Raw genomic sequence first — 12,386 nt, 5'->3', positions numbered from 1 at the left:
TTTTCCTTCTTTTTCCTTCTTTTTTCCTTCTTGTTCCTTCTTTTCTTTGCCTCTTTTCCTTCTTTTTCTCTTTCTTTTTCCTTCTTTTCTTCTCTTTCTTTTGTCCTTCTTGTTTCTCTTCTTGTTCCTTCTTTCTTTTTCTCTCTTTTTCCTTCTTTTTTCTCTTTCGTTCTTTTCCTTCTTTTTCTTCTCGTTCTCTTTTCCTTCTTGTTTTCTCTTTGCCTTCTTTTTCCTTCTTTTTTCTCTTCTTTTTCCTTCTTTTTCTCTTTTCCTTCTTTTCCTCTCTTGTCCTTCTTTTCTCTCTTGTCCTTCTTTTTTCTCTTCTTTTTCTCTCTCTTTTCCGTCTTTCCTTCGTTTCTCTCTTTTCCTTCTTTTTCTCTCTTTTCCTTCTTTTTTCTCTCTCTTTTCCTTCTTTTTCTCTCTCGTTTCCTTCTTTTTTCTCTCTCTGTTCCTTCTTTTTTCTCTCTCTTTTTCCTTCTTTTTCTCTCTCTTTTCCTTCTTTTGTCTCTCTCTTTGCCTTCTGTTTGTCTCTCTTTTCTTTTCTCTTTTTCCTTCTTTTTTCTCTCGTTGTTTTCTCTTGTCCTTCTGTTTTTCTCTGTTCCTTCTTTTCTCTCACACACACCCCCCCCCCCTCTGCTTCTGCCCCTCGCTCACACACCCCCCCTCCTACCCCCTCTCCCCCCCCTCCTACCCCCACTCCCCCCCTCTCACCCCCCCACCAACCCCCTCTCCCCCCCCCACACCCCCCACCTTCCCCCACTCACACCCCCCCACCAACCCCACACCACCCCCCCACCTACCCCTCTCACCCCCCCACCAACCCCCTCCACTCCCCCCCACCTACCCCCACACACTCCCCCCCTCCTACCCCCACACTCACCCCCCCACCTTCCCCCTCTCACTCCCCCCCTCCATCCCCCTCACTCCCCCTCACCAACCCCCACCACACCCCCACTCACACCCCCCACCCTCACCCCCCCTCCTACCCCCTCACACCCCCCACCATCCCCCACTCCTACCCCCACCAACCCCCCACCTCCCCCACCTCCCCCTCCTCTCCCCCACCATCCCCTCCACCCCCTCTCTCCCCCCTCCTACCCCCACTCCCCCCCTCTCACCTCCCCCTCCATCCCCCTCCCACTCCCCCCACCTACCCCACACTCCCCCTCCATCCCCCACTCCTTCCCCCTCCTACCCCCCACTCTCCTCCCCCTCCATCCCCCTCCCACTCCCCCCCTCCTACCCCCTCCATCCCCCTCACCCCCCCTCCTTCCCCCCTCTCCCCCCCTCTCCTTCCCCCCTCCTTCCCCCCTCCTTCCCCCTCCCTCTCCCCCCACCATCCCCCTCCTTCCCCCACTCTCCCCCTCCTTCCCCCTCTCCTTCCCCCTCCTTCCCCCTCCCTCTCCTTCCCCCTCCTTCCCCCTCCCTCTCCCCCCTCCTTCCCCCTCCTTCCCCCTCTCCCCCCCTCCTTCCCCCTCTCCCCCCCTCTCCTTCCCCCTCCTTCCCCCTCCCTCTCCCCCCTCCTTCCCCCTCTCTCCCCCTCCTTCCCCCTCTCCCCCCCTCCTTCCCCTCCTTCCCCCCCTCCTTCCCCTCCTTCCCCCTCTCCCCCCCTCCTTCCCCCTCTCCCCCCCTCTCCTTCCCCCTCCTTCCCCTCCTCTCCCCCTCTCTCTCCTCTCCCCCCCTCCTTCCCCCTCTCTCCCCCTCCTTCCCCCTCTCCCCCCCTCCTTCCCCCTCTCCCCCCCTCCTTCCCCCTCTCTCCCCTCTCCCCCTCTCTCTCCCCCCCTCCTTCCCCCTCTCTCTCCCCCCTCCTTCCCCTCTCTCTCCCCCCCCTCCTTCCCCCTCTCTCTCCCCCCCTCCTTCCCCCTCTCTCCCCCCCTCCTTCCCCCTCTCTCTCCCCCTCTCCTTCCCCCTCTCTCCCCCTCTCCTTCCCCTCCTCTCCCTCTCCTTCCCCCTCCTCTCCCCTCTCTCCCCCCCCTCCTTCCCCCTCTCTCCCCCTCTTCCCCCTCTCTCTCCCCCCCCTCCTTCCCCCTCTCTCTCCCCCCTCCATCCCCCTCTCTCTCCCCCCCTCCTTCCCCCTCTCCCCCCCTCCTTCCCCCTCTCTCCCCCCTCCTTCCCCCTCTCTCCCCCCCTCCTTCCCCCTCTCTCTCCCCCTCTCCTTCCCCCTCTCTCCCCCTCTCCTTCCCCCTCTCTCCCCCTCTCCTTCCCCCTCCTCTCCCCTCTCCTTCCCCCTCCTCTCCCCTCTCTCCCCCCCTCTCTCCCCCCCTCCTTCCCCCTCTCTCTCCCCCTCTCCTTCCCCCTCCTCTCCCCTCTCTCCCCCTCTCCTTCCCCCTCTCTCTCCCCTCTCCCCCTCTCCTTCCCCCTCTCTCTCCCCCTCTCCTTCCCCCTCTCTCTCCCCTCTCCCCCCCTCCTTCCCCCTCCTCTCCCCTCTCTCCCCCCCTCCTTCCCCCTCTCTCCCCCCCTCCTTCCCCCTCTCCCCCCCCTCTCCCCCCCCTCTCTCCCCCCCTCCTTCCCCCTCTCCCCCCCCTCTCTCCCCCTCTCTCCCCCCTCCTTCCCCCTCTCTCTCCCCCCCTCCTTCCCCCTCTCTCTCCCCCCCTCCTTCCCCTCTCTCTCCCCCCCTCCTTCCCCCTCTCTCTCCCCCCCTCCTTCCCCCTCTCTCTCCCCCCCTCCTTCCCCCTCTCTCCCCCCCCCTCCTTCCCCCTCTCTCCCCCTCTCCTTCCCCCTCCTCTCCCCCTCTCTCCCCCCTCCCTCTCCCCCCCTCCTTCCCCCTCTCTCCCCCTCCTTCCCCCTCTCCTTCCCCCTCCTTCCCCTCCCTCTCCTTCCCCCTCCTTCCCCCTCCCTCTCCCCCCCTCCTTCCCCCTCCTTCCCCTCTCCCCCCCTCCTTCCCCCTCTCCCCCCCTCTCCTTCCCCCTCCCTCTCCCCCCCTCCTTCCCCCTCTCTCCCCCTCCTTCCCCCTCTCCCCCCCTCCTTCCCCCTCCTTCCCCCCCTCCTTCCCCTCCTTCCCCCTCTCCCCCCCTCCTTCCCCCTCTCCCCCCTCCTTCCCCCTCTCCCCCCCTCTCCTTCCCCCTCCTTCCCCCTCCTCTCCCCCTCTCTCTCTCCCTCTCCCCCCCTCCTTCCCCCCTCCTTCCCCTCTCCCCCCCTCCTTCCCCCTCTCCCCCCCTCCTTCCCCCTCTCTCCCCTCTCCCCCTCTCTCTCCCCCCCTCCTTCCCCTCTCTCTCCCCCCCTCCTTCCCCCTCTCTCTCCCCCCCTCCTTCCCCCTCTCTCTCCCCCCCCTCCTTCCCCCTCTCTCTCCCCCCCTCCTTCCCCCTCTCTCCCCCCCTCCTTCCCCCTCTCTCTCCCCCTCTCCTTCCCCCTCTCTCTCCCCCTCTCCTTCCCCCTCCTCTCCCCTCTCCTTCCCCCTCCTCTCCCCTCTCTCCCCCCCTCCTTCCCCCTCTCTCCCCCCTCCTTCCCCCTCTCTCTCCCCCCCTCCTTCCCCCTCTCTCTCCCCCCCTCCATCCCCCTCTCTCTCCCCCCCTCCTTCCCCCTCTCCCCCCCTCCTTCCCCCTCTCTCCCCCCCTCCTTCCCCCTCTCTCCCCCCCTCTCCCCCCCTCTCCCCCCCTCCTTCCCCCTCTCTCCCCCCCTCCTTCCCCCTCTCTCTCCCCCTCTCCTTCCCCCTCTCTCCCCCTCTCCTTCCCCCTCTCTCCCCCTCTCCTTCCCCCTCCTCTCCCCTCTCCTTCCCCCTCCTCTCCCCTCTCTCCCCCCCTCTCTCCCCCCCTCCTTCCCCCTCTCTCTCCCCCTCTCCTTCCCCCTCCTCTCCCCTCTCTCCCCCTCTCCTTCCCCCTCTCTCTCCCCTCTCCCCCTCTCCTTCCCCCTCTCTCTCCCCCTCTCCTTCCCCCTCTCTCTCCCCTCTCCCCCCCTCCTTCCCCCTCCTCTCCCCTCTCTCCCCCCCCTCCTTCCCCCTCTCTCCCCCCCTCCTTCCCCCTCTCTCCCCCCCTCCTTCCCCCTCTCTCTCCCCCTCTCTCTCCCCCCCTCCTTCCCCCTCTCTCTCCCCCCCTCCTTCCCCCCCTCTCTCCCCCCCTCCTTCCCCCTCTCTCTCCCCCTCTCTCTCCCCCTCTCTCCTTCCCCCTCTCTCTCCCCTCTCCCCCCCTCCTTCCCCCTCTCTCTCCCCCTCTCTCTCCCCCTCTCTCCTTCCCCCTCTCTCTCCCCTCTCCCCCCCTCCTTCCCCCTCTCTCCCCCCCTCCTTCCCCCTCCTCTCCCCTCTCTCCCCCCCTCCTTCCCCCCCTCCTTCCCCCTCTCTCTCCTCTCCCCCCCTCCTTCCCCCTCTCTCTCCCCCCCTCCTTCCCCCCCTCCTTCCCCCTCTCTCCCCATCTCCCCCCCTCCTTCCCCCTCCCCCCCCCTCCTTCCCCCTCTCTCCCCCCCTCCTTCCCCCTCTCTCCCCCCCTCCTTCCCCCTCTCTCTCCCCCCCTCCTTCCCCCTCTCTCTCCCCCCCTCCTTCCCCCTCTCTCTCCCCCCCTCCTTCCCCCTCTCTCTCCCCCCCTCCTTCCCCCTCTCTCCCCCCCTCCTTCCCCCTCCTCTCCCCTCTCTCCCCCCCTCCTTCCCCCCCTCCTTCCCCCTCTCTCTCCCCCTCTCTCTCCTCTCCCCCCCTCCTTCCCCCTCTCTCTCCCCCCCTCCTTCCCCCCCTCCTTCCCCCTCTCTCCCCATCTCCCCCCCTCCTTCCCCCTCCCCCCCCCTCCTTCCCCCTCTCTCCCCCCTCCTTCCCCCTCTCTCCCCCCCTCCTTCCCCTCTCTCTCCCCCCCTCCTTCCCCCTCTCTCTCCCCCCCTCCTTCCCCCTCTCTCTCCCCCCCTCCTTCCCCCTCTCCCTCTCTCTCCCCCCCTCCTTCCCCTCTCTCTCCCCCCCTCCTTCCCCCTCTCTCCCCCCCCTCCTTCCCCCTCTCTCTCCCCCCCTCCTTCCCCCTCTCTCTCCCCCCTCCTTCCCCCTCTCTCTCCCCCCCTCCTTCCCCCTCTCTCTTCCCCCCCCCTCCTTCCCCCTCTCTCTCCCCCCCCTCCTTCCCCCTCTCTCCCCCCCCTCCTTCCCCCTCTCTCTCCCCCCCTCCTTCCCCCTCTCTCTCCCCCCCTCCTTCCCCCTCTCTCTCCCCCCCCTCCTTCCCCCTCTCTCTCCCCCCCTCCTTCCCCCTCTCTCTCCCCCTCCTTCCCCTCTCTCTCCCTCCCTCCTTCCCCCTCTCTCTCCCCCCCCTCCTTCCCCCTCTCTCTCCCCCCCTCCTTCCCCCTCTCTCTCCCCCCCTCCTTCCCCCTCTCTCTCCCCCCCCTCCTTCCCCCTCTCTCTCCCCCCCCTCCCTCTCCCCCCCCTCCTTCCCCCTCTCTCTCCCCCTCCTTCCCCCTCTCTCTCCCCCCCTCCTTCCCCCTCTCTCTCCCCCCCCTCCTTCCCCCTCTCTCTCCCCCCCCCTCCTTCCCCCTCTCTCTCCCCCCCCCCCCTCCTTTCGCCCCCCCCCCCCTCAGACAGACGGGTTCTTGAGTTCCCTCGGCACTCCAGCTAGTCATTATATAAATGCTCAAAAGACACCAAATACAGGAGTTTGTCTATTATATCCCTTTTCCTTCTCCATCACGGTGAAATACATCAGTGCTGAGAAATGAAATGCTCTAGCCATCTAGGGTAGATTTTCCTGGACCATGCAGCAAAGAGAGGAAAATTAGTGGGGAAAATAGACAGCTAATCGGGCAGGCTCCCATACGGAAGTGCGGTTCTCCCTGTTTGATTTTCCTGTATTTATGTCCAGGGAAGACAGTATACCCAGATATAGGACAAGAAAAATCTACTTCCCAGTGTCAAAACCAACTCATAGCAATGATCCAAAAGCCACATAACCTGAAAAAAAGGTCATACTTCTGACTGGGTATTGTTGCATACGGTAAGGTTTTATGGGGACAATCTGCTTCAGATCAGTTTGAAAGCTGATCCAAAGTAGTGCCCATATGACATAATTGCAGAAGCTCTGGAGAAAAATTAATTGAAAATAGTGGGTATCTTTTATTTTAAAAAATTAGATTTAAAAGGATTGAGGATTACTGAACAGAAAGTACTTCCTCCAGACTTTCCTTCTAAGGATGAATTACAGTCTGATGGCTTATTGAGATTCATCACCCCACCTACCTCCATCAAGACTTCTGGACATTCGTTTGCTCGAAGTACGCTCAAAATATGGTGCAGGTCTGTCTATGAGGGTGCTGGCCTCACGTGTTTGAGCCTGGGTGCGACCACTGTAACGGAACTTTGAACCTAAAGTCAGGAACTTGCTTTTTGGAGTTTGTTCAGGGGATAGCAACCTGTAAATAGCAATTTTAAGTGTTTTATAAATTCAATATTTGTACATAAATTAAATTGTTACAACATTTCCAAGTATTGGCTCAAACTTTGAAAATAACCATTCGATAGTATAGTTCTGAGATTATGGAAACATGTGGGGACGATTTTCCCAGCCCCGAGGAGGCAGGTCAGTTGGTAAAATGGCAAAAACTGAGAGCGGGTTCGGAACCTGCCTCCACGCAATTTTGCTGGAGGCGGTTTTGATGGGTGCGATTCGGTCCCACCTCCATCAGTCCAGAGAGGTAGTTAAGACCCTTAAATAGTAGTTAAGGGCCTCTATAATCCTATTTTGACAGGCCCTTGTTATTTTACCACATTTTCAGCATGTTCCATGACTCTCCTAAAGCACGCCAGCTAAACCTGGCGAGTTGACAAGTGGGTGGCCTCCTCACAGCTGCAGCTCCACCATTAAAACTGAGCTTTCATCAGGAATCAGTTGCAGGTGGCAGAACTTTCGTTCCAAAGGTCTTTCAGCACTTTTAGCAGGCCTACCGAAGTCAGAGGTGCTGCAGTTTCTATCTCTCAACTGTGGACCTTCTTGGAAGACCCTCTCCCCGCTTGGACTGAGCGCTTCCCCAACGGAGGTATCTAGCAGCAGCATGGGAACCATTTATTTCCTTTCACCATGGAGCATAGATTCAGATGAGGAGCAGCCACGGCAGCAGCAGAACCAGGCAGCTCAGCAGCAACAGCAGCAGGAGCCCCAACCTCCTGCTCACCCACCTGATGCTGCACAGGGCAGAAGGTGCCAGCGCATGGAAGCACATCGCTGCAGGAGATACCCCCCTCAGGGTTTACAGACAGAGGATGAGCTAGCTCCACGAGTGAGCAGCAGTGCCAAAGGAGGCCGAGACTTTCGCGAGAGGTTGTCCGAGACATCTGCGCACTGCTGCACCAACACCTGGAGCCCAGAGGAGCGGGTGGACACCCCTTACCAGTGGCTGTCAAAGTCACCACCGCACTCAACTTTTTTGCCTCAGGCTCCTTCCAGGGATCAGAGGACATCAGCGGCCTCTCCCAGTCGGCCGTCCGCCGTTGTATCACGCAGGCTACCGATGCCCTTTTCGCAAAGGCCCACAATTATATCCACTTCTCAAGGGGTCAAGCAAGTGTAACCGCGCGTTCAGTTGGCTTTGCAAATATGGCAGGCTTGCCAAATGGTGCAGGGCGTCATAGACTGCACACATTGCCCTTAGGGCACCCCATCACAACCCAGCTATCTGTCAACCGCAAGGGCTTCCACTCCCTCAACATACAGCTGGTGTGTAACCACAAGGAGGAGATTTTGCATGTTTGCGCCAAGTTCTGTGGTAGGTGCCATGACTCTTTCATCCTGCGGAACTCTAGTGTTCCTCTGCTCTTCAATCCGTCAAACCAACTTAACGATGGCTCCTTGGCGACAAGGGCTACCCCCTGAAGTGGCTAATAACGCCGATCAGGTGGCCAGCTAATGAGGCTGAAGCGCGCTACAACGCCAGCCACATTTCGACCAGGTCCATCATCGAGCAAACCATTAGCTTGTTGAAGATGCCTTGACAGATCAGGTGGAGCCCTGCAGTATTCAGCAGCCAGGGTCTCCAGAATGGTCGTGGTCTGCTGTGCACTGCACAAAATGGCACAGAGTTGTGGCTTGCAACTTCCTAACGAGTAAGTGGCTCAGCTCATAGCCTCCTCAGATGAGGATGAGGAGGAGGAGGAGCAGGACCGAGCGCCGGCCTATTGACCAGCAGTAGCGGCAGCACGCGAGCACATGGCTGCCCGTGATGTACGGCATGCACTTATCCTAGCCAGATTTGCATAGGTTGCCCATGTTGGTACATGTCCTTGGCTCCATCTTAAGACATGATAGACACTGGACATGACTCTCTGGCCTCCTTTCACTCTGGCCACTGACCTGAGCACGCAAGTGTCGCGGAGCCCGCAATGTGGAGCTGCCTAAGGCGAGATAACAGGTGCCATCACGCCAACAGTTTGCCATCAAATCATTTCGTCAATACACAAACATTCACCCAAGTGACTACCCCGGTGACGAATGGTGCTTTATTTTTCTCTTACGCGTGCTCCTACGTGGTGCTTCCCGTGGCTTCAGCAGAAATGGAGCCCCCTTGCTCACTTTCATGCTGCTCCTGCTTCGCCACCTTTGGCGGGCGTCCTCTGGGTTTACAAGCCTGTGAGGGCTCGCCAAACGTCTGCTCCTCCTGTGGCAGTGCGGGGGCTGAGACGCCCATCTCAGTTGGGTGCGGACTCTGGTGGGGCTCTGACCGAGGGCTATGCAGTGGCATGCAAGTGTGAGCGCTTGGAGAGGAGCCCCCACTTCCTTGCTGTCGGCCCCCCACTTCTCTCTCATGGGTCAGGTCCACCTCAGCACTTGCAAGTGGCTTGAGAGCACCTTGCTGCACATCAGAAGGGTCATGGGGACCCATCTCTGCACTGGCAGGCCTACTCAAAAGAACTTCCATGCAGCTCTGGTTTCTCTGTTCAATAGCTGCCCATCGCTCCTCCAGAGATGTCAGTCTATTCTGAACAATCACCATGGTTTCCCTCACTCTGGCGACTTATTGCCTCCATGGCCATAGCCAGCCTGTCAATGGAGGTTGCCATCCTTTCCGTGGTGCTGCGTATACGTGCCATTGCCTCTCTAATGGCACTGCTCAGGTTAGAGTTGGACCCCTCCATCCTCTCCACACTCGCAGTGACCCTGAAGACAAGACCTGTCAGAGACTCCTGCACCTGCTCCTAGAGTTCCAGCATTGCTCTCCTTCTGGATGGACCCAGAGGCACAAGATCCACATGCAGCGGAGCAGAGCTATGAGCCCCCCCTGCCGAGGACTCTCCACTGCTGTCCCGGTCTCCGCCACCTGCTGATGCTCACCTGTGAGATGTGATACACATGGTGACAACACTAGTCTATGTCCCGAAGGTCCCGAGGTGTGCGTATCTGCGCTGGTGCTGGGTGCGCTTAATTTTGCTGACGCTGCATCCTCAGAGGTTGCAGGTTCCCGAGGATTCTTGCTGCTCAGCCTCTTCCTCGTCGACAGTTGGGGGTGGGGGGCTCTGTGGGTGAGTAAAGGCATGGGTTAGACATTTGATGGAAATGTGACATGCACATGCAATAGTGCAGATGCTCAAGTGTCATTCTAACAATGTACACCAGCAGCCATTTCAGTCACTCAAACTGTGTAAATGAGAGAGAGGCAAAACTATTCTGTCACCAGCTTGGTCTGCCTCGCCCGTCTGTCCGCCCCTCACTTCCACACCGGCGATGTCCAGGGCCGCCTCTTCAGCCTGGGTGAGGAGGGCTAGGGAAGGTGGCCCTCCTCCTGTCTTCACCCTTTCCCTTCTATTGTGGGCTCTCTTTTCCTGCAGTGAGGGAGACAAGTGGAATTGGAGTGAGAATGATGGAGTGAGTGTAGAGAGTCCAGAGCATAGATGCTTAGAAGGAGACAAAGACGGAGTGAGGTTCCATGTCCAAGGGCCCTCCCTGTGCATTGTTAGTTGATGTCATTGCATAACATTGAAAGGGAGTGTGAGGGCAGCATAGTCGAATAGTCAAGTGATTGGGTTCATAGAGTGAGAGGGATGGTGAAGGGTTGGAAGGGTAAAGTGGGATGTGGAGGAGGAGGTTGACAATGCAGAGTGCTGATGATGAGAGGAGAAGGGGAGCAGGAGGGTCAAGCTGAAGGTATACTCACGTTGCCTGGTCTTACAAGGTCATTGAACCTTTTATGGCACTGCATCCATGTTCTGCTGCACATCGATCTGGAGGTGATCTCCCTTGCCAGATGTAGCCAGACAGCCTTGGTTTCTTTGGGAGGCCTCTTCCTCCCAGATGAGGGGAAGAGCACCTCCCTGCTGGCTCTCGCCCCCTCAACCAGCATTCCCTGCGCCTCATCTGAGAACCTCGGGAAGGCCCTTGCCTTGGAGTTGGTCATTGTTGAAGCAGAAAAAATGTTGGAGGTGGTGCACCAGCAACCAAAATCCAGTGGAATGAGCCAAGGCAGCAAGCAGCCCTTAAATGAAGCTGGATAAGTGACGTCAGCAGAGGCGAGTTTCAGTCCCAAAACACTAACTGGCCCAGGGCAACCCACACCTCTGAAATCAACTGGCCAATTATGGGAAAATCGCAATTTTTTCCCACCTCAGTAGAGGCAAGTTTGGAACACACCCAAACCGAAACCCGCCTCCATTGGGAAAATCGCCCCCGTGGAGTTGGATAAGGAAAGCCATAGGGGGAGTTCTTTCAGTAGTTTGCATTTTGGCCAGCTAAATGTGAAAATCTCCCACTTTGAGAATGAACACAAGACAATTCATTTTGCCTCCTCTAAAAACCCTCCATTTCAGATGTGCATTTGTGTAGAGTGTACTTCATACTGAAAATACTCCTCTACTCTTTCCTCCTTCTTTATAGTATATATGTTTATGTATGAGGCAATCTGTTATAGGTTATGGGTACAGATGTGCTTGGAAAATTATAGCAAGACAAAGAAAATTAAACTAAAAGGGACAATTTGTACACTACCATTAGTATAGTTCGGATCACTTTGGATTACTGCCACAAATTCCCTTATGTCAGAACTGTGTGCGTGTGAATTTGACAAAATTTAGATTAGCATTCATTAACTTTGGTTAACCCAACAATTACAGAACAGTTTTACCTGAAAAAAGTGTGATGCTCCACACAAACCTTCCACAATCTCTTTGCTGCTCGGTGATTAGGCAACTTGAAACCAATAGTACTTTCAAACTGCTCTGTCTGGAAAGAATGAATGTAATTACATCCTCTCAACAGTAAATAGGGGTTCCCAACAAAAATAAAAATTTGCTTTTACAAGAAATCAACCTTTGTATTACTGTTTAAACAAACAGGATTTTTTTACTCTTTGGTAACCTACAAAAGGGCCCCATATCATTCAAAAGGACATGAGATGAAGGAAATGTCATTACTGAAAACTCTCCTGGCATCACACATTCTACCCTACGTAAACTTGAGGTTATCTAAAACTCGGCTGCCCATGTCCTAACTTGCACCAAGTCCTGTTCGCCCATCTCCCCTGTGCTCGCTGACCTACATTGACTCCCGGTTAAGCAGCACCTCCATCTCAAAATTCTCTTCCTTGTTTTCAAATCCCTCCCTATCTCTGTAATCTCCTCCAGCCCCACAAACCACCGCAACCCCCCCACCCCCCAAGAGACATCTGCGCTCCTCTAATTCTGCCCTCTTGAGCAGCCCTGATTATAAATCGCTCAACCTTTGCCTCCTGTTGCCTAGTCCCCAAGCTCTGCAATTCCCTGCCTAAACCTCTCCGCCTCACTACCTCTCTTTCCTCCTTTAAGACGCTCCTTAAAACTTACCTCTTTGATCAAGCTTTTGGTCACTTGCCCTAATTTATCGTTATGTGGCTCAGTGTCAAATTTAGTCTTAAAATACTCCTGTGCAGCACCTTGGGACGTTTTACTACGTTAAAGGTGCTATATAAATACAAGTTGTTGTTGAGAACCAAATAGGAGATTATTTTATTTTATCTCTGCATTATACCAGTACAGTATTAACTGGCATTTCTAATTACACATACTGACTACAAAACATTTTGTAAGGCCAAAATATAAATACACAAGGGCCCAGAAATTCGGGTCGGGGGCTTCCCGCGGGTACAAGCCCCCGACCTGCACTTACCTTGCGCGCCGGCCGTTGAGCTGTGGGCCCCCGTGGAATTCCGATCCTGGGCCTGCTCCAGCTGCCGGTGCGCAGTGCTTGCGTATCCCAGGGGCAGTTAGTTCAATGCGTCCCCTGGGATCACATGGGCCATGGGGAGCTAATCGGAGCAGGGAATGCTCCATTCATAACTTTGACAGGAAGAGCTGTCAAAACTTAGAAATACTACAGGCCCCAAAACATCACTAAAACTTCAAATACATTTAAAAAAACCATCACATTTTTAAAATAAACTATAAATTACATGTAACTATTTTAAACAATTTAAATTTTTGAAATTTTTTTTATTTTCTAACGGGGCTAAAAATAAACTTATCATGCTTTAAAGTAATT

At 56.8% G+C, this 12,386-nt stretch overlaps 1 protein-coding gene across 1 annotated transcript in view; it reads right to left on the bottom strand.

Moving 5' to 3' along the window:
- epb41l2 (erythrocyte membrane protein band 4.1-like 2) overlaps positions 1-12,386 on the bottom strand; it is a 165,497-nt gene that overhangs the window by 36,446 nt on the left and 116,665 nt on the right. The window contains 2 exon segments of the mRNA XM_085997140.1: positions 6,128-6,300; positions 10,996-11,093. Coding sequence (XP_085853266.1) covers positions 6,128-6,300; positions 10,996-11,093 — 271 coding nt within the window.

This window comes from Somniosus microcephalus, chromosome 9, assembly GCF_052327205.1.
Source record: "Somniosus microcephalus isolate GS21.2 chromosome 9, FLI_Smic_1.0, whole genome shotgun sequence".
Lineage (NCBI taxonomy): Eukaryota > Metazoa > Chordata > Chondrichthyes > Squaliformes > Somniosidae > Somniosus > Somniosus microcephalus.
Note: the sequence above shows the minus strand (reverse complement) of the source record. Positions and strands in the feature narration are given on the sequence as shown.